The sequence below is a fragment of the Solea senegalensis genome, linkage group LG21 (genome assembly GCF_019176455.1).
Source record: "Solea senegalensis isolate Sse05_10M linkage group LG21, IFAPA_SoseM_1, whole genome shotgun sequence".
Lineage (NCBI taxonomy): Eukaryota > Metazoa > Chordata > Actinopteri > Pleuronectiformes > Soleidae > Solea > Solea senegalensis.
This window is the reverse complement of record NC_058040.1, coordinates 5,568,391-5,591,095: the sequence shown is the minus strand read 5'-3', so window position 1 is coordinate 5,591,095 and position 22,705 is coordinate 5,568,391. Positions and strand designations below refer to the sequence as shown.

Below are 22,705 nucleotides of genomic sequence, written 5' to 3'. Positions count from 1 at the left end.
TAGCTCTGCAGCGATTTACCAACCAACCTTGTGAATAATTATACAGAAGCAGTTCTTACAAAGTTACATGGTTACAGGAAAAAAAAACATTCAGAAAATAAAGTTAAAATGGCACAACCCATATAACCTCAATGTGAAATGTTTTTTAATGGGACCGTGTAAAAATCAATCACGCCTCACAAGCCCTAAAAAGTCTAATGCAGTCAACCATGCATCACTGGTTTGAGTCTCCTTGGCATCACTGTCTGCTCTTGATGTTTAATCAGAGGACACTTTTTGACCTGCTGGAAAGGTGTTGATGTTGAAATGACAGTGATGAATTACCTCCATGTGCTGCGACCTCAGGTAGCACATTCGCACATGCATAATTTATGCTACCCAATTTTTTTTAAACTTATCCTGTTTTTTGGCACGATGCTGTGGTTCCAACACAAAATCAAGCTTGGGCAAATTGATTTAGGCTTTAGGATTTAAGGTTTGGAGCAAAATATCGAGCCATTTAATATTTCATTTTCACTTTTCATTTTAAAGAAGACATACTACATAGAACAGAAGAAAAAAAAACGTACATGAACATGGCTCCAAATTCCCTCCCTGACACCCTGTTTTATTGTCAAAAACAACACAGTGGAACTGGAAGCTATGGGGATGTCATCTAAAGTGACAATGTGGTCAGAAAGTATTCCTCTAAGTTGTTTAGGGCTGGGTATAATGACCTCAGTTTAAACGTAGAAAGTTACACGTAATCCAGGAGTTGGCCTTATTGTAGCCGTGCGTCATCTGCATAACAATGAACGTGTATGTTGTGCTTTCTAATAACGTTCCCTAAAGGAAGCATATACAAGGTAAAAAGTATAGGCCCAAGCACTGAGCCCTGTGGAACTCCACAATTAATTTGTTTGCAATGAAGCGTCCCCTGTGGTCCCAAGAGTCTGCTCCAGTTTCTACAATAGAATACTAGGATCAATGGTGTCGAATCTAACAGGACAAGTAAAGAGACCAGTGCCATACTCATTTCTTGGATTGTGATCTTTTCAAATGGATCCAAAAAATGGAACCTTGATGTGATTTCAAATCTAGAAAGTGTCAGACTTCCAGGGCCAGATGCAAAAACATGCACTAATACACTGCCAATAGTAATGGAAACAGGTTTAAAAATCATTTAAACAATGGTTCAGACTTTAATATCTAAGGCACTGAATGTGATCATGGCTCACACAAGGAGCCAATCATTGTTTTAGCTACAAAGACAAGTCAATGAGCTTTGGTTTGTGTTTTGATATTCATAAACACATGCAGGGCTTTTCCACATAAATGCAAGACGATAACCAGCGTACATGTGCAATATGCAAATTCATGCATATGTTTTAGAGGCCGAATTTGCATGTGCAAATTACCACGCCTTGAGTCTATTTTGTCATTTCGGGAATGATTTAAGAGCAAATAAAAAGCACGAGAGGAATGAGAGATTGCTGTTTCAATAGCCTTCGCCAGCATCATGAAATATTCAGTGCAGGGTTAACATACACTGAAATCATCTCATCACCTGATTCATTTGATTCTCATGAAGATGGAGCCCGGTCCTCCTACCCAAGAGAGTGCAGAGATCACCAACTGACTGACTAAAAACCATGTAATATGATATCTATAGGTGCAGTATTTCTCAACAATCAGAACATTTGCATACAGTTAACACCATCTAATAATGGCTTCTTGTACAAATCTCCTCTTAAACTAATGAAATCACCAATTGTGCATATTATTTCAGACATTCTTGAGCAAGTAGGCCAGTAAAATAATGTTTGTTTCTGCAGTGTCTACAAACATTGTTTCCTTGTATAGCTAAGTTTGTGCACACTTGTGCACGTTAAACAGCATTTTCCAGGTCTATTTAGTGCCTTTAAATCCAGTAACGACTTCCCATTTCATATTTACCACCCGTGCTCAGCCACCACATTTCTCAGGAAAGATGATCACCAATCTGTGAGAAGAGGAGAGGGAAGGGGGAGAAGGAAAACAGTCGAAAAAACATTATGTGATTGTTGACAGAAAGTCTGGTTTCTGGGTTCACTGAACTGTTAAGTGTTGATATTTTTCTTCATCTTCGAATGTCAAACCATCAAAGACCATCTCTCTCTGCCAATCCAAGCCTGGTTTTTCTCTGCACACCGTTGAGCATATTTTAGAAGACAATGGGATAAATCTGCCAAAAACACTTGTTCATTTTCGTAGTTTTCTATCGGTATGGATGTCTCCCCTTATTTTTAGATAAATGTAGATTTGTTGATGTTGAAGTCTTACGAGTGACAGGTCCTAGCAAATCAAATAATATCAGATGAGTATAGTTCATGATTTTACATGAAAAACACTCATTTATTTACATTAACTATTGTAGATGTACAGGAAGAACACCAAGTAGCGCACATGCAGAGGACTCCGACAAGGTGCCCCAACCACATTTAATTAGCAGGTGTAAAATTACAAGGAGATATGACAGACGCAATATGACACACTTTGACTGTGTAAGGGTCACAATCAATAACATTGTAATTATCCACACATGACCACATGTATCCATTTTGTACAGACTGTCACAGATACTGTATTTAAGATGCCGATTGAATGCAGCGCACATGATTAAAATTAAAACTATGTATCAACTCCCAGATGGTGAAGGCTCGTACTCAGACATGGGATGGATCGCCAGACCAGGGTTTGAATCATGAGCATCTTACTAATATTTTCAGTTATAATATTGTGGAATTAGCGACTTTTAATAACATAGCATTACATTAAAATGTCACGTTACCCACTCCAGTTGCAATTATTATTTTTCATAACAGCCATTAAGCCAAAGCTTGACCTGCTACTTAACCCATCATTTCTTCTGGAGCCAAAAAAATTAAAGGCTTGGTGTGTAATAAATGGGAAATCTCAACTGTGGATTGTAACAAATGGACTCCTCCAATAAACCACCTTTTTCCCCCAAGAGAGTCCTTTACAGTACCAGAAAAGATGTTCTACATTTGCATAGTAAGGTTTCACTTCAAAACCCAAAATCCACTCCAGCTAATCTCGACAGATGTACACTGCTCCCACAAGTCACAAGAAAAGCACAGTCCAAAAGCATGGCTGCATGCTTATTAACCGAGTCATTAACCATGTCCTTGTTTGTGTCTCTTGACTGACATCAAGAGGGAAAATAAACCCGCTGTGCTCACAGTGTGTCCAGAAATAAGAATTAATGCTGTTAGTGTGAGACCGTCCTTGGCTGCTGTTTGGGTTCTGGACCACACAGGTCCATTTGACCCTGTCTCTCAGTGGGGGACTATGGAGAGTGGAGGAGAGCCCCACAGCTTTAAACCTGACACACTGACATCCTGAAAATAGAACAGAGCAACTGAATACGTGTGTGGGGTGGGGGGAGGGGGGGCAAGTGCAGGACCATATGCTCTTCCTTCTGGCTCCACAACAAGATGGTCTAATTAAATCAAGTGCTAAGTTTTACATGAGTGGGACAAAGCTTCTCCTGCTGAGAAAAGGTTTGAAGTCATATTGTTAGCAATTCCTTTTTGGCACCGAATTTCACAGTTCCATACGAAGATATTTGTTTACACTTCTTATACACTTGCACTGCCTATGTGGTATAGACATTTTTGCTTTTCATGTTAATGCAACAACCTTTAAAGCTGTGTAACTTAACCCTGCTGTTACCATCGTGTCATCACGGCATGCATACTTCTAATTACCGTAACTCCTAGGCCATTTGTGATATCTTGTAAATTCAAAAAAACTATGGACCCGCGATTTGTCCAGAGTGTGACCCCAGTGTTCGCCCTATGTCAGCTCACATTGGCACAGCACCCCCTGTGAAAGCAGAGAAATGGAGCTTTGTGCCCATATACTTGTCATTACGGTAGCCCTCAGGACTTCCGCAGAACGACCGTCCAATCACAGACAAGATTCACCAGCACGTCACATGTTAAAGGGGACATATTATACCCTATTTCCCCCATTAAAATAGTTCCCTGGTGTCCCAATGAACATGTCTGTGACATGCCTTGGTCAAAATACCATAAGGATGAAGCATCATAGCAGTTCAATAACCCTGCTAAGCCCGCCCCTTTCAGAATGCTCGGTTTTCGTGCATGGTCCCTTTATATGCAAATGAGACACAGGCAAACACACACCCACTTCTTCCAGGGGGTTTCTGATTTGTCCTCTTTACAGCGCTTTACAGCTCTATTCGTCTCCCCCTCCCTCCACTAGTTCTGACAATATCAACATGGCAGCGCGCGCAGAAAACAGCGAGAGTGCCGTCACAGGAAGAGACGTCCTACATAAGGATCGAGCCGGACAGTGCCGAACTGTAAATCAGTTAAAACACTTAGGAACAGCACCACTGATCGCCACCGCTGATTGCCAGTGGCGCGCGGCAAGCTGAATAAACTGCCGCTGTATGTGACTGTATCAGACCGGTGACTGTGCTCCGGAGACCTCCCCACCGCTGATCGCCACCGCTGAACAGCTCCGGTGCTCCGGCGAGCTGGCGAGCTTAACGGTTGATCTGCAGCCTCAGTGACAGAAAATCCATCAAGTGAAGACAGTGGACAAGTCTGGGCTTCTTGGCAGGTTCAAGGTGTGAGTCTACCAGCATTCAATCCTCCCAAGACTCCAATTGCCTCTGCTCATCTATGGAGGTCCCCATGACCATGGTGGAGGGCTTCGAGCAGAAGGTGAGCAGCTACCAACATAGGTGGCTGGGATTGCCACACAGCCTAAGTAACATTGGCCTGTAAGGGAAGACCAACAAGCTCAGGCTCCCTTTCAGCTCGGTCAGAGAAAAGTTCATCGTGGCATGGGTTCTTGAACACTTTCAGTATTCTGAATCCAGCTATGTAATAGTCTCTGGGACAGGGATTGTTGTGAGGACAGGGAGGAATTGGATGGCAGCCGTGTCAGTCCAACAAGCTGAAACTCGGCTGAGGCACAAGGCCATCCTCGGACCAGTGATGCGAGGCAGAGCCAGACTTGAGAGCCAAGCAGCAAAAAGATTGCACTCTGCTAGCAGGAAAGAAGCTGGTGCAGGAGGAGGTGCTAGCCTCCGTCGAGGAGGAGTAAACCAGCAGAGCAGTAACCATGCGGCAGCACAACGGACAACAGAGCAGCTCGGGTTTTTTCTCTCCTCGTTTTGTGGCCCTTGCTGCAGTGTCTCTGTCACTTAATGCAGAAGCTCAGTGTATGTCGGTTATTAAAACCATTGAGAAACTTTATCTAAAAAATGTATTTAATGTCAATTATTCCAGGTAAACTTCATGGGGGGGCTCAAAATATTTCTAAATCTGGAGGCATCCAAGCTTTTTGGCCCATGAGAATCTCAGATCCCAGATGTTGATATGATGACAATAGCTGTGAGGAACAAAAAGACTGAACCAATTCTTCTCCATACCCTAATGATATCCAGCGACTTATTTGAATGAAGCTCTAAATATGAAGCAGACTCATTTGTGATTTACCTGCATTTCTCCCAGGAAAACATCACTGGCTGGATGATTGATTTACATATCAAACATATCTTGCTTCTCCGTCACTGCTTTCTATTTTGTCTTCCACGTTTTCTGCACTCCTCTCCCATCTGCTCTCATCTCAGGTCTCACCGTCTGTCTAATCCATTTACACTTTTACACTGTTACATTTTTACTCATGTGCTTAAAGACAAATGACAGCTTTTTCATCATTATCCTATAATCACAAACAGACCAGAGCATAAAATGCATTACATTTGGTACACATGCTCGCACTCATAAATAGACAACCACAAATAACCTCACAACATTGATTAATCAACAAACCTTATATTACGTTTACTCAAATATGTTATTGAAGCCTAACAAAGTAAATGCAAATCTGAAGACGTGTTTAAATGTCTGTACACACATATAATCTTTGCTAACCAATGATGACTGGGCAACAATTTACTTCTAACCTTAAGAGCCTCAGAAAGGTTCTGCCCCATATGGGTCAGGCTTTGGTCCCTATGAGGACTACTGATTCCGACCATTGAACGTATATAAGAAATTGATGTGCTGGCTCCACAACAAGATGGTCTAATTAAATCAAGTGCTAAGTTTTACATGAGTGGGACAAAGCTTCTCCTGCTGAGAAAAGGTTTGAAGTCATATTGTTAGCAATTCCTTTTTGGCACCGAATTTCACAGTTCCATACGAAGATATTTGTTTACACTTCTTATACACTTGCACTGCCTATGTGGTATAGACATTTTTGCTTTTCATGTTAATGCAACAACCTTTAAAGCTGTGTAACTTAACCCTGCTGTTACCATCGTGTCATCACTGACAGGATGTGGCATGCATACTTCTAATTACCGTAACTCCTAGGCCATTTGTGATATCTTGTAAATTCAAAAAAACTATGGACCCGCGATTTGTCCAGAGTGTGACCCCAGTGTTGAACGTATATAAGAAATTGATGTAGCCTTCCAGTTTGAAAGTGAAGCCCTGGAAGTAGGACAGAGTTTGCAGTTAGCCACCAGGGAACGACTATTTTGGTCGTTTGAATCAAGGTCTATAGGAAAAAAAAAAAAAAAGAGTCTACTTTTCATGTGAATCACTAGTTACCGATCTTCAACTAGAACATAATTCTATTTTAATTATGTTCCCATTTAGGAGGAAAAACATTTTATTTTCTAAAGATGACATGGCTGTCATGAATCTCAAGGGAGTTGTTTGGCCAACAGAAGACTACGCCCATTTCTTATGTGATTCATTCTAGGGCTGTGTGGACGCAGAAATCCAGTCACCAACTTCCAATGTTCAAATCAGGTTTAGTGTATGTGGTCCTAGATTTATCTTACACAGGATGAGATGTAAACAATCCCAAGTGCCCGTGGACTCTGCATCCTCCTCCCTGAGCCAAGCTTACACCTGAGCGCATACCTTTGCAGAAGACAAAGCTCCTCTGGTGTTAAGATACATAACAGGGGTAGTCCATTGGGCTCCTACTTTCACCAATGTTTTGCTGATTTATGCCCACGGAATCTCCAGTAGACTCAGCAGTGAATTCTGACATCCCAAAACCACCCCTCTGTGTCCGTCCAGCCAGTCTATTTAGGAGACCATGTTGGATCCTCTCTCTTCAGCCATAGCCACTGGCTGCTCTGCCACACCCTCGATGTCTCTTTGATTGCCTGGTCCGCTGATGCCCAGGTCCTTCATCAGCTTTACTGTGGATGTTGCCACGAAACCCCGGCACCGGACTTCCACAGGGCAGATCTTCACGGCCGAGCCTTTCTGAGAGATCTGTACAGCGCAGTTTTCCCTCGTTTAGTTTTTTTCTGGTGGAGTGGCCGGTGGTTACAAAAAAGGTTCTCTAGGAGGGAAGAAGTGAGGCTCTGCTTCATTAGGACCAGACGCTGGTCCCTATAAAGACTACTCTAGCTGACAAGGTCAGAATGTTTGTTACCTCAGGAGGTAAAAAATAAAAACCTGACACACACACACACAGGTGCAATCACTTTGCAGATTCAACTTTTCAGTGCTTGAGTGACATGAAACGGACTCTCCTGTCAGTTTTACTGCCCCTTTGAGACTCTTTGATTATCCACAGCAACATTTATTTCAGGTGCTTTAGGTTTCGGTCCTGAGCAAACACCAAAGGCAGCTTCACCTCATGTCAGGCTGAATCTGAGGTCTCATCAGACAGAACTGGAAACACCTGTGCACGTCCTGAAGCTCTGGCCAAACAATTCCAATTGTGATTGTTTTAGTATTTAACGCTAAAAAACAAAATTGTACAACTTGCATTCAAATTGGATGGCAAAGAAGGTCAGTTTGGTAGCTTTAAAGCAACAAAACTCTGTATAAATCAAAACAAACAAACAATTTCATTTGATTGGTCTCGAACCACCCGGGTTGGAACAAGGGTCTTTCTGCATGTTCTCCCCATGTGTGCATGAGTTTTCTCCAGATTCTCCAGCTTCCTCCCACAGTCCAAAAACTTGCAATATGGGGATTAGGTATGAATTAGGTGTGAATGTGAGAGTAAATGGTTGTTTGTCTCTGTGTGGCCCTGCGATGGACTGGTGAACTGTCCAGGGTGTACCCCACCTATCGCCCTATGTCAGCTGAGATTGGCACAGCATCCCCCCCCGGGACCCTCCAATGGAGGATAAAGCGGTAGATAACGGATGGTCTCGCACCACATTTGCTATTTTAATATGACATTAACATATCTTCAGGTCTGGGCTTCTTTTGACAAAGGAATGTTTTCATAAACCAAAAGGGCAGATTCCTGTATCTTTGTGGCTAAATATAGCCTCTAAATATTGAATGGATTAATAAATTCATTGCAGATGGATGATGCCCTGAAACTGAAGTGACTCTTCCTGTAGCACCAACATTAGCTGAGGTGAACGCCTTGTTGAGTGACACACAGTATCTCAACATCTATAAAATGAATGTCACAGAATAATGTCTCCTCAAAATGTATCCCACTAATGGTGTAATGATACCCAGACAATTTATCTTGTACCATCAGGCTGACATTTCCACTAAGCCCAGATTTAGAAGCCAAGAAACACTGGTTGGGTTTATGACCAAAAGAATTAATGTAAAAAAAATAGTCTTCCTCATCAAAGAGACATTGTGGTGTCTGTTGTTGACACACATTCATGTGCTCAGTTGCTTGTTCCCATTATTTAATTATTCACTGCCCCATGTATACCACTGGTTGCTTTGTTCATCAGAGAGCATTTGGTTTTGTTTGTTGTTGTTGTTTGTTTATGGCGAGGCATGACAGCCTCTGAATTGTCAACTCATTGCTTCACAGAACAAAACACCCCCTTAAAAAACAACAACTTAAATGTCTAGTACGATCTTGATCAGCTACTGACCGAGAGCCTGAAGCTGTGAGATGGGTCGCTGTGGAGTCGCTCGTAAAAAAAACACAGATGTCACAGCTCAGCGACAAAGGTTTGAGGCCGAATATTTTATTGCTTTCATTTGGTTCTTTTTAGTAAGTTGTAAAAATAATGTTCCCTCAGTGCAATGCATAAACGGAGTGTTTCAAGCCCATGCCTCATTAAGATATAGTGGATCAAAAACCTAAAGAACTAAACCCCAATGTAAACACATTCAAACACAGGACATATTCAGCTTCATCACCAGAGAGAGTCAAACAGACAACTGACCCCGGCACAAGCGTTATATAGCGTGTGAGGCTCTTCACTCAGGTGTTTGCAGTCTGCCTGATTGAGAGTCACTCAGCTGAGACCGACCAATCAGAGTGCAGCTGGTCAACACACCCAGCATTCTTCAGATTTTAAAGCTCAAACATTAGGAGAATCTGTTTAAAATGCACAATGCACATTTACACATTTAAATGAACACACACAATAAGAATGTAATTAAATGCCAGGCAGGAATCAGCAGGAAATTGGAATATGCTGCTTCTCCATAGAGCTTGAATTTGTTCTCTACATTTGGGAAATCATCGTGAACCCACAAGTGTTTTGGTGAAGTCATTATTTAGGGAAGAAAAATCAACATCCACATTGAAATCTTCACACATTGTGATCAAGTGTTAACCTACAAACTGCTTTTCCAATAACAGATGTAGCATTATCATTCCACTGCTGTGCTCTATCGTGCTAACCACTGATACCCTGGGGTACAACTTATAATATCATTTAGACATTTTGTAATTGGTTACAGTTTGGACAAAATAGACAACTCTTTTTTTTTTTTTTTACTAAATATTAACACTAATTCATTCTTTGTTTCCCACAAACATAATTTGAACTTAAAAATCTCACGAATGTGTCTGTGTTTAAATTGTTTTTGGCAAACAACATATTTTTCACTTCTGCCTGTATCACACTTTATATCATGATTTCTTTTTTTAAAAAAAGTAATCATTTTGGCACCTTGATGATGTTTTACATGAACTATGTTTTAGTTTGATCCATTTTTAATGCATTTATCTTCATTTATCTGATCTGCAGAAGCATGTCACCTGTGTAGAATCTGCCATGATTTGCTGGCTGCGCTCTGATTGGTGGAACAGGTTGACTCTCAGTCGTGCCGATCACTGTCACCTGGGCAGGGAATCTCCTTCAGTCTACTTAACGCTTGTCCCTGGGCACAGATGTCTGTTTGACAGTGGCACGTGAAGAGCTCTGTTACACTGAGAAGTTGCTGTGTTCAGTAGACTTTGTAGAGATTTGTAGTAGTTCAGTCAGTTTTTATTCATCACGCGTCACCTTGACTTAATCCAATGTGAAATGAGGAAAACTTGTCTTTTTTTTTTACTTCATTTTCAATGAAACGTTGATTTACAAGGCACAAGCGGGGCTTAAACCTGTAGCTTTAATATTTCAACATGGGGGATATTTGCATGGTGTTATGTAGTTTAAGCTTATAACATTTCTTTCTTATACTTTATTAATCCTTTAGGGGAAATTCTCTCTCTGCATTTAACTCATCCTCTACTATACATGTGTCATTGTGGAATACTGTGATTATGGTTTTAAGCTCATTTGAACCTTTTTTTCAACATGACCGGCCCCCTCCTGATCAGACTGGACACTCATTGGCCCCCCAGGTCATTTGAGTTTGAGACCCCTCATTTAGAGTGTCAAATTAGCCTGATCCTCACAGTACATTGTATCATCATCATCATCATCATCATCATCATTGTGTATTACAAAGACAGATTCTTGCCAACGCACAGCCCTAGTGGCCATGTGTCACATGTGGGTGTCTGGCTGTAATCACATTAGATAATCAATACCCACAACAAGAGCCACTCCTAAATCTCTAAGGTTATTAGAGAGGAAAAGCCTGGCATAAATATCCCAACATGTGTTCTATCATTTTTCTCTCTGCTATTCCATTAATATGTAAGTAGGTCAGTGGTAGCAGGGCCAGGCTATGAATGGGCTTTGTTCACTGCAGATCCTCAGGCTCCAAGCAATTACACATTAACACACAGATTCTGTCCCAAATTTCCTTTTCATTTTAACGTCTGGTGCTCTCAGGACCACACAGCGGCATCAGCGGCACTCATTCACAGTTAATAATTAGGCCTCGGTGTGGTGTAAGGGAGGCATCGCATCTTAAAAGTCATCATTTGGGGAGACGCGACATTCTTTTTTCATACTTTTTTCATGGCGGACCTGCTGCTCACACTCTCGTACAGGCCACTTCCTGTCCCTTCACAACTTTCTAAGCAATCGGAGGGAAGGAAGCACAAGTTTGCTGCTAAATAATATGATTAAATATTACATGTTTTATTAGTTAAGTGAATGCCACACGGTCCATCATTTAAATTAAATGGTAACATGGCAACAGTGTGTCAATAAATTCATAAATCCCAGCTTCTCCTTTAAATCTCACATTTTTGCACTACAGAAATCATGGCCTCAAAAAGACTGTACCTCAATACTTTTATCTCTGGCACTTTTCTTTGACTTTTTTTCATAACACTTTAACATAAATTGTGAAACTTTTTTCAAATACTTGCCGAGAGTTAAAAGCGAACTTCAACACATTTTCAACGACTAAAAATGTGTCTAATTTCAAGACGGTTAAATCTTTCCCTCTCTATTATATAAAATTCAGCTCTGCACTGTTTGTGTTGTACTTGTTTGGAGTATTTTACAGATTGTGAGTTGTGTTGTCTGTGAATGTTGTACATATACAATATTTCTGATTAATGTAGAATCATGGTCCTCAACACCTCTTTGATGAATTATTCTGTTCTTAACACCTGATGTAGTGCAAGGAGTCTTACTTTGTGCTGGTTCAGAAAAGTTGCATTCGTCCCAATGCTGAATTTCCAAGTCCGTCCAGTCAGCCCGAGACCTCTGCAGAATTCTCTTTAGAATTTGGGTTGAGAAGAGTGCAGGGGTTATCAGTTCTGCCACCTCTTTCAAGGCCGGGGTGTTTGGAACATCACTGTGTTGAAGTTGTTGCAGATCCTTCTTGTCTTGGGAAAAGAATCCCACGTCCGCTGCCTGAGGCCTGGGACTGAACCCTTTTGTCAATATTCTGTGCTCCTGCATGAATATATACAAAAGTGTAGAGGGTCAAATTTGTAACCAAATTGCCATTTAAACAACTTTTTTTTTTAAGATACAGAATACTGTCGTGTTTCGCAGGATATTTGGCTGGAGATTGTCTTCATTTTTTGGCCAGAGACTGTTTTTACCTGGTGTTTATCAAACAAGTCTCTACTGGGAAAAAAACATATTTATTTCTTAATTTAATGTGGAAAATAAATCATTACGTGGACAGGATATACACATGCAACACAAGAATATATACTCATGGCATTACCTCAGAAATGTCATCTCTTTCTTGAACCATTGTCAGAGTTGACCCTCCTAGGAGAGTCCACAGTCATCAATGGTGTTTTAAAAACACTTGAATTTAGACAGAAAATAAATCAGATCAAATGGGAGATAATATAAACTTTAAACACACACACACACACTACAAATAACATACTACTGTTGTACTTTATTTTTGTACCTGCTGCTACAATTGCAGGATGCTGACACACTCACCACCATTACCACCACTCTTTTTTACATTTTTTTTATTTATTTATCACCATTGCCTCCGTAGTTCTGTGCTCGGATGAGGAATTAGCCCTCTGCACTGCTCGCCCAGGATGCTGCGTCGATATCACCCATGCATCCTAAATTCATCATGCAAATAAGCATTAAATATTAATCACGATATCGTCCACAAAAAAAACCATTTCCCCTGTTCAACTCCGCTACGCCCCTGAGCAAGGCTTTTTTTCAATTACTGACACACAGAGTCATGTGTGCCACTTATTTGATCAAAGCATAGAGGTTTGCAGATGAATGTGAGGGAAGGTTAAAACGACAACAAAAAAGTCTTCATCATTACCGCGTGCAGAAATGCAAAATGCATATTTAATGCGAAGCATACAGAGTAGAAATATATGAGCTCCATTAAAAGCCTCACCCTGATTCTTTAAGCAGCTTTCATCAGTGAAGTCTGACCATGAAATGCAGCCATGGAGCTTCTGTCTCGTGAACGTGTTCAGCTAAATGTTTGACATTGACACATTTAGGAGTCTTACCTGTTACGCAGCATAAACAATAGTTTATTTAGCATTTAAAAGGTTTAAGATTCCGTCCTCGGCACACACAGCTCTCTCAGACTCGAACACAATCAATCCAGGTGACGTAAACATGACAACATGTGTTTGACTTGAACATGACCAAGTTTACTGTGAGACTCCATTAAAGAGACGCAAAACAGCATGTGTTGAATATAATTTTGTTTGGACCACAGTGACTTCCTGTGTGCAGGCAAACAGGGGTTCTCTTACACTTACACTATGGTGTCATTTAACCTTTATTTTTTTTATTTTAAATAATACAATAAATATACTACAAATGAACATCGGCTTTGGTAGAGTTACAAGTTCATCATTTTCTTTTTTTCTCTCCACTTCACAATTATGGACATGACCATTTGCTCCCCCTTTTATTCATCTGTAGCATAAAAAAAACAAAACTGTTGGTCCCGACGAATAAAACGTGGACTGGAGATCATGTCGCGCTACAAAATCATAACAAGAGAAAAAACTTTACAATTTCATGCATACAGATAGGTTTTAATGCTTCAAAAGACATACAAGAGTGGATGGCCACAGTAAACTTGAATTTATTGACATAAAAACCAATATATCTTCTATCCTCTTATCCTTACACAGGTTTGACAAAACTGTGAAAACAAAACAGACAAACGGACAATCTACAAAAAAAACAACAATGGCAGCATTACTGCTGGTTCTGGAAATGTACAAAAAATGGTTTCCTACTTTGAGAGCAAGGTGGTAAATTTGGGTGAACTGCATCACAATGACAAATCAAGCCAAAGATCTACAAGCATATTGAAGTTATCTTAAAAGAAATGGTTCAAGTCACATATTTGAAGATTTAAAATAAAAAATAAAAAAGGCAACAAGAGAAATCAATGTATGAAGGGCTGTAAAAATTCTGTGGTAGATACTAGTGGTCATAAGCATAGAGAGTGCATAGTTTGAACAAAGAGCATAATTACAATACGGGCAAAAATAGTAGACCAACGAGCCATTTTTTTTTTTTTTTGACACTGCATGAGCAAACTCTTTAATCTGGCTAATCTGATTACCTGCCTCTACAGTGGACACAAAAAGGAAAAAAAAGCTAAATAAGTGTGATAAACTTTGGAAGGGATCAAAAGGTTTCATACACCAAACATGACACTGGACTGGAACCCATTCCTCAACTCCATCAGTTCGATGTGCCACAGATGATCCAACGGCAAGCGCCAAAAAAAAAAACAAAGCAGCGTCTTAGAGCAATGATATGCAAAGCCAACAGCACCGGCACCTCAGTTTTTTCCTTTTTATCCCAACATTTTGGTACAAGAGTCACACACACACACTCGTCTCTCACCTGAAAGGAAACCCCCGTACGTTTGTCGCCATGCTGCTGAGATCTGCGAGTGGATGTGTAAGGAAACGGCATGCAAACGCCCCTGCTGGACATTCCAAAAAACACAATGGATGCAGCACAAGATCCACCTGCATCTGAGATGGTGGTTAGACAAGAGGAGAGACGAGGGGGGGCTGCTGGTGACGGAGTATTACTACCACAAATCTCCTTTCATTCAAACACAAACTAGAAAAATACATAGCACCACAGAAGAGAGGAAAAAATAGCACCAGGGTTTTGATTGTTTTCATTTAAAAAATAATAATAATAATAATAATGTGACAGCTCCCGTTGCATAGTTAGATAGTTCAGGAAGAGAAAAAAAAGCTGTTTTTATTAAGTTAATGATTTTTGCCACCAAAAGTAGGTGTTTTTTGTTCAGAGGGCACAAAAAGAGGAATGTATTTTTGTCTGTTATGCAAATCATCTGTCACATAATATCAGAGCTTGTTTTTTTGTCTTTTATTTCCATTCCGTTTTTAAATGACAACAAGATGTGCTCCACAACTGCAACAAGACAGGACTTCCCAATTGAGTTAATTTTTTCCTCTTTCAATTTACAAGTCAGATTTCCTCACTTCTTACAATTTTGGTTTGTTATCCCTGTATCATCTCTTACCTCACAAATCATTAAGTCACATGCATGTTTTGAAGCCAGAAAGCAATAAACAATATCAGGAAAAATATACAGGATGTACTTACAAACATAAAAATTATTTTTATATATTTATATATATATATATATATATATAAGATCCATTCCAGGAGAATGGGAGGAGGGGACAGGGGCAAGTATGCACAAACAGAGCTCCGGTAGTGGACGAGCAAACAACCCAACAAAAGACTGGAGAGTGGAAAAAAGCCAGGGAGATGAAGGAAAAACGTGAGATCAGAACCAAAGAGGAAAAAAGAGCCCAATCAGATGGGTGTCCGTGACAAAAACTGACCGCCTGGAATGGCTGCAGTTCTCAGGATCGCCTTCGTGGTTTTGGATGGGAGAGTCTAAGTCGAGTCAGGTGACATGGGGGTAGGTGTGTGGGTGGGAGTGTGTTGTGTAGGATTGGAAGTTTGGATCTGACATCCAGTTTCAAAACTTGCATGTGATGGAGAAGGCACACTGAGGTTATTTCGTTTCCTCTATTCCTAAAGAATTTCACTGTGTTGTCAACTTGATTTCATTTTACTCATACTTGTTGCTTTATGGAAAAAAAAAAGTTGCTGTATTTTTTACAAACAGAATTGTCCTATTCTCTCTCAATTATTCAGAGAAAACAACAAAAAAAAATGCTTTTTTTCTTTCTCCATTTGCTCAGTAAAAAAAAGTCTTAGCCAAGGAAACAGACGGGGCCCACTTCGAACCCAAACTTCTGCGTGGAACCGCCAAAGTCGTTGAACATGAGGTCCACAAATGGCACCTGTTCCACCTTTGGTGTGTTGATCTCAAGTACCGTCTTTCCGTAGCCCTTCTTCAGCTGCGGAGAAAAAACACAGCAGACGAGAGTTAGTGTGAGGAAAGAAAAAGCATCAACATCGATTCTTAGATGCATCGCGACTCAAATTTAAAAACAGAAGTCATCACCGTGAATTTGCGAGTGCAATTTAGCTCCAGAGTGGACAGCACTCTCATCTGTTTGACTTTGCAGCACGTCGGCATATAAATGCAGGCTAAAAGCTGCATGGATTCTTATGACACTCATGTCACAGGACCACATATCGGATATCTGATCTAGGACCACATACACAAATCTGTGTTCACACAGCCCTGAAAACACCTGATCTGAGTCATATGAATGGAAAACATTGAATACTTCATTCTGCTAATCTCAACGTAATCACGATTTTCTGACTGCACACTGCACAATCTCCCTCTCTGTGACTTACCGCACAGCCGTCGGCCAGGGCGCGGATGTAGGGATTGTTGTCGTACGACATCTCCTCATCGTTGGAGCCCAGGAAGCGGATGGCCTTGTCGTAGCTGTCCTGGTCCTGGTCGTGCCAGGCCACCGACTGGTAGCAGTTGTACGTGATGTTCTGTCTGGCTGCTGCACTCAGCAATCGCAGGAACGTCATCTGCACCACGCCGATCGGGTTGCCCTCGGCGTCGACGTAGGAGAGCTGCAAAAAACAGGAGAAAGGACCTCGGGGTTGAGTCGAGCAGCAGGAGAAGGCCGCAGTGTGAAGAGTGAGTGAGTGAGGCGAGGGGAAGGATGTCCTGGAGATACTGAGAAGATTTACTGAACGCGTCTATGCTGCGCGGTGCTTCTGAGTCTTGGGAGTCATTTTGGGTTCATTTATGACAAGTCATTTCTTTTTTCCTCTATTACTGCTGTGTTGGGATTTCTTTCCATTTCATATTTACAACGGCGTTGGAACAGGGAGGCGTCTTGGTTGGACGCACCATTAACACACACTACCTGACTGACTTGGATACGAACGCGCACAACACGGCAATCAGCGGCGTGTATTCAACCTAAGATGGTTCGTGTTTGGCTGCATTTGTTTGTGAGCAGCATAACTCATTTGAATATTCTGGAGATTTAAAATCGGAGGACCCAAGGAATGAATTATTTGATTTTGGAGACATGAATGCAGATCCAGTGTCAGGAGTGTATTGACACTATGAAAAACTGAGCAGCCTTGGCCGAGGTTTACACTTGTGAGTGTTTTTACAACATACTGTCGACATACTCAATGGAAATCTCAAAACGGCAATGCTACAGTCCAAAAACATGCAGAATTGGGAATTAGGGGATTGGAGGTTAGGCAAATTGGACTATCTAAATTGAGCGTAGGTGTGAGAGTGAAAGGTTGGTTGTCTCTGTGTCCCTGTGATGACCTGGCGACCTGTCCAGGGTGTACCCTTGCCTTTCGCCCTTTATCAGCTGGGATGGGCACCAACACGCACTGGGACCCTCATGTGGAGGATAAAGCAGTTAAACATACTTTACTCAAAAGGAACTGTATATTAGCTAGGGATCTTTTTTTGTCATTTACCATGTTGGTGTGTGGTGCAGTGTGGCTATATTATTTTATAGTCCTGGTCTGTGGATATACAAGGAATGAGTTATTTGTATTCTATTCCATCCTGGAGACTTGCAGATAATATTGAATATTTCCAAACGCCTGTAGCAGAGGATAAGCATTGGCCAGTCTATATTTCTTACAATGGTGAAGGGTGTTGTATATCGAGCAGAAGGAAAGCTGCAGATTATTGCTGAGGGCTAAAGCCGGTGAGCTGTACTGATGTGCATAAATTAATGTGGATTAAAAAAAACAAAGTAAAAGCACAACTCGGGACCACATTTAAACCCTGATTGTATGATTATGTAAATGTGTGGGCAAATTAAAGTAAAATCATGAGATGTGATTATCGTAATAGGAAATATATTGCTGTAATGACGCGTTAATTACGAGGTAATTATCATAATTAAGTAACCTAGAATTTAGCATTTCGAACAGCTGTATCCCAGTGAACTGATGACGACACCTGTGTGACACCAGGTTCAGAAGCGACCCCAGTTGGGTTTCGACGTCTATCAGCATACCAACCATCAGGAATCCGTGAGATCCACACGGTCGCTTCGTCTTTCAGACAAACGGGACTTACTGAGAGTAGAGCGCATGCAGCATCCACGCCATGCAGCCGGAGGAGTGTCTCGACTTGTTGTACAAAAAACACACATGCATATACAAACCCATGGTACCAGCACTCAAACTCAAATTCTCCAAGTCGGGTGATTTCTTTTTTAGAATAAGCCAATCAATCACAGTTTCTTCTGTGCGTCATGTTTGAGTGTTGGCTTAAAAGTTAAACCCCAGTGGCTGTGGAGTCCCCATGCGTTTTCTCCTTCACCCCACCAGTGCCCATCTCCTCCCCCCTCCCATCCCCTCCCCTCCCTCCCTGGTCCACACAGTGCATGGATGTAGCCCGACGTCACCGGAGAAACATTACCTCTTTATCATCACAGCTGCAAATCAACAGAGACTGAGTACCCAGAAGCCCCTGGGTGGTGACTGAGTGCCTGACCTGTTTTGACTCAAAAGCTTTTCTCTCTGCCAGATGTAAGCAGTGTTTGAGGGAGACAGCAGCAGGAATGGTTGTGTGTGTGTGTGTGTGTGTGAGTGCAGCTCAGTGGCTGCTGCAGAGTGGGAATCAGGTGAACAACTAAAAAAGTGTACAGGGGAATTGATGTATTCCCTTGTAGCTGATTTAAAGGTCCAGTGTGTAACATTTAGGAGGCTTTACTGAAATTAAATACACCACACGGTATATTGATGTGTACAATCACACATGTTCTGCTTTAACGAAGTCTGTCATTTGCACCAACATGTTTCTACAGCTCATTCTTAATCTGCTGGTTAGTGGTTACTCCTGTATCTCAGTGTGTGACAAGAGGAGATCTCCTTATTTTTCTTCGTATGCAAAGCTTTTAAATCATGTTATATAACCTTGTTTGTTTTATCAAAGGTTTTGGGAAATGCATGATAAGCACATTAGAGCTGAAACGACAAATCGATTACTAAATTAATTGACAACTATTTTGATAATTGATTATACCGGTTTGAAAACAAGATTTCTGATTGTTTAAGCTTCTTAAATGTGAATATTTTCTTAATTCCTTTGCTCTGGATAACAAAGAAATCATTAAAAGTCAATAATGGACAAAACAAGACGTTTAAGAACCTCATCATTTCCAGGTTTGACGAACACTGATCCACATTTTTTAAGGAATTTTTTGAAAATAATCGTTAGTTGCAGCTCTAAAGCACATATTATTCATTCTAGTCAACTACTTGTTCTCAACTACTTTCTAATTGCTAAGCACTTTGTACCCAAATGGACAGAGCACGTGTTTTGCATTTTGAAACGGAAGCTTACAACTAATACTATGAATAATTGCTACCACATGACTACGACCTAAAAAAGGAAACTATCTCCGGCATCTCAAAAAGCTTGCGTTGACAACAACATCCTGCCCAGAAGGCAAAGGTCACTGTAGTTCGACAACATGTTTGGGAAATAACATGGAGTGGAGGAGTCCATTTGTTTGTGATCTATAGTCTTACCATCACAAATTATTACACACAGGACCTTTAATAGCATGAGCTAAAATGCCTGTCTCTGGATATGATGCTTCTTGAGTCATGGGAGAGTTGAGGCACGCAGTCACTCTTAGAAGATGGTCTCTAAATGTAGCAGAGATGCAGTGGAGTGGATGATACAGTCAGGAATTTCTGCTGCAAAACGGCAGTAAATTGTTTTTGTATTCATTAGAGTCCATTAGATGTAGAACACAAGTTGAGTTCTGCCTGCATGCTCCACAAACCTCTGCTCCATTTCCCGGCGAGAGCATCACCTGTGTTTCTGGACTGAGGTTGAGTGCAGCTCGTGCCGAATCATGCACCACGGCAATATAACGACCCAACAAGCAAAAGTGCATATACCGTACATACTTTGTAGGGTAGAACCAGAACCATGCAGAGCCTGAGCCACACAGAGTCCTGGCCTTAAGCCAAGACTCTGGGACCACAGGCAGGGCGCACTTACCAGGGAACCTCTCTTGAAGTGACTATACCATGTGCCTGGCGAGTCTTTCGGCCATTTTGCCATTTTGCTCTGCAAAATACGAGAGGCATTCAGGGAAGGGAAAGGGAAATTCAGGAGTCTGGCTTACCAGTTTACCACGTTTGAATTCACTGAACCAGGAGCCAGGATTCTCCTTTACCCAGGATGTGAGCCTAGCCTGGGGGCATGGATCAAAAGAAGCAGAGCAGGGGGAGGAAAAAACAGTGTTAAAGAAAGGAAAATTATCTAATGCAAACACATCCCCACACTTTTGTTTTTGTCCTCTGCCGAGTCATCCAAACCTGAAACAGTATTCTGTGAGATCAGCCACACAAGGAAAAAAAGAATCGGTAAGCCATTATGTTATTTTGTGCAGTATAAACTGGAGCTGACAACAAATTGCTGCTGAAAAATTCATGAATACATAGTGATTATTTCTGCAATATACTCACAGTGGAACCTCTATCCCTGCTGTTTAGTGTTAGCACACGTAGTGGACTAACTTTGTGGCGGGGCAGAGCTCTGGTCTGGGGCATGACAATGATGAATTTCACCATAATGAAGTAGTAGAGTTTGATATGGAACTGTCATCAATTGCTTAACGTGTTGATGAATGAATGATGGGGATGAGATCACTCATCGTCGGGTGATGGCATACATTAGACCCATGCCGCCTTGAAGGTGACCCTCGGTTCTTTTAGTAGAGGAGGAAATTTACCTTGGCAGCAACTTTATTTTTTTTGTTTAGAACTTAAGTTTTAATGTCTGGCAATCTAACTGTGCTCCTGTGCCGTACTGGAGCAGTGCAACAATCAAAACATAGGTGTTTTTTTCAAACTGGCATATCTGAGAGCAGCCCATGACCAGGACACTAAAAAGCCTGCTTCATTATTCTGAGCTTAACCAAACTCCTGCTCCTCTGCGGCTCAGTGAGAGGGATCATTAAAATGGTTGCAGCGCTGTGCTACTGCACAGCCCCCGACTTGTCAAAAACAGCGTTTCTAGTGTTTCACCACTGTGCTGCTCTCTCCTCTACTCCTACCCCACACTCTTGCATAATGAACCCCCAATTTTTTCTCAATGTGCCTGTCACCTGCCAACCTGTAAAAATGGCACCGAGACAATAGGGGCACGGATGAGTTGGGGTGATTGTGGTTGAATGGACGGGTTGTCGCCACGCAGTGTCGGAGCTAAACGGAGATTTTGCCTTGCTGAGTGTGTGTGTGTGTAAAATTAAAACTGGTGGGTGGGAAATACAACAATACACCAGTTAATCTCATGGAGTCTCATTATATGGGGGGAAAGAGTGGAATCCATTTTGAAAACTGCATTTAAAGGTTATTTATACAATGTGCATGCATTAGCACCAGACATTAAAAATGAGTATTGACCTTTTATCTGTTTGTTACACTGTAATGAAACAAACAACATGAATATGTTTAACTGTTGAGTGTGAGTAATGTATGAGTGTAAATCTTTGATGATTGGCAAATATTCACAGATTTTTCAAAGATTTTGTGAAAGAAAATGTACATTTGTGTTAAATGTGGTGGTACAAGAGTCTGGCACAACTTGATGACGTAATCCAGTAGCTGCTGTATGTATGTGGCATTTTCTTGCTCCTTACCATTTGCTATTGTAATATAATATATAAAATACAACATTTTCTTCTTGCATTAAGTTTAGCAATGTTGTGGTTTCCATATCAGCCCGTGCGTGCCTCATCTGCTGTTTCTACAATTTCTCCAGTGCCGTGAAATGTGGTTGTCTGAAGTGATGTTTCAGTCATTCCATTTCAAAAAAAGTCATCCCGTATTTGCTGAATCTGATTGCATTGCACTTATTCACATTTAAATCTTATTGGTGTGCTAACGTTTCCATCTCCCTCAAGCATAAAAACTAAATCGAAAATTTGCATAAAAGAGGCAGATGGAAACTCACCCAGTGAGCAACTGAATAAATACAACCTTTATGCTGCGTGATGTCCTAAAGTCTGTAAGAACAAAATGTCACTCACCTGAGAGACCTGCGTTAAACAGGAAGTTAACGCAGGATGTTGTATTTCATGAGAGTTTTGTGTATGCAGGCCTTGGAAACCTAACCACATGCATGTTGCTGCATGTGTTCACAAATAAAGAACTGAGGGACTAGCAAGCATCTAGTAACTTCTTCATAAGAGGATGTTACCGTGCATATTAGTACTTCATTCTGTATGTAGCTGTCTCAGTCTTTCAGCTTACTCTAGCCTCAAATAGTGTGTGCGTGTGTATAGATATGACTAGACTTACCCCTTCAGACTTCTTATCTGGGAAGATGCAGCTCTCGCCACCTGCTGTAAAGTTGCAGTAAACCTTGAATGAATCCCGTGAGCAGCCCTGGTTTGGATCGACCCAGTATTCACCTGAAGACGGGGGGGGAAGAGTATACTTTTACAGACTTCGTCAAGCTCATGTCTGGCATTGTATGACCTGTGGTTAAGATTCAGGTCATCAGCGTTTTTCTTTGGAGACTAGGGACAAGATAAAAAAGTCCTTTTAAAAGTTAATTTAATTTCCTCCTTCCTCTGGCATTGTTCATCTTTTGAAGCACAAAATACAGCA

General features: G+C 41.2%; 1 protein-coding gene across 2 annotated transcripts in view; it reads right to left on the bottom strand.

Annotated features, from left to right (window-relative positions):
* Positions 1-13,658: 13,658 nt before the first annotated feature.
* col5a1 (procollagen, type V, alpha 1) overlaps positions 13,659-22,705 on the bottom strand; it is a 77,300-nt gene continuing 68,253 nt past the window's right edge. The window contains exons 63-66 of one of the 2 annotated variants that reach the window (XM_044053607.1): positions 22,394-22,506; positions 20,215-20,283; positions 16,421-16,654; positions 13,659-16,011 (exon numbers count right to left, since the gene is read on the bottom strand). In XM_044053607.1, coding sequence (XP_043909542.1) covers positions 15,865-16,011; positions 16,421-16,654; positions 20,215-20,283; positions 22,394-22,506 — 563 coding nt within the window. In that variant the 3' untranslated portion in view covers positions 13,659-15,864. Of the gene's footprint in view, positions 16,012-16,420; positions 16,655-20,087; positions 20,157-20,214; positions 20,284-22,393; positions 22,507-22,705 lie in introns of both variants that reach the window. The other variant, XM_044053608.1, reaches the window with a different exon arrangement.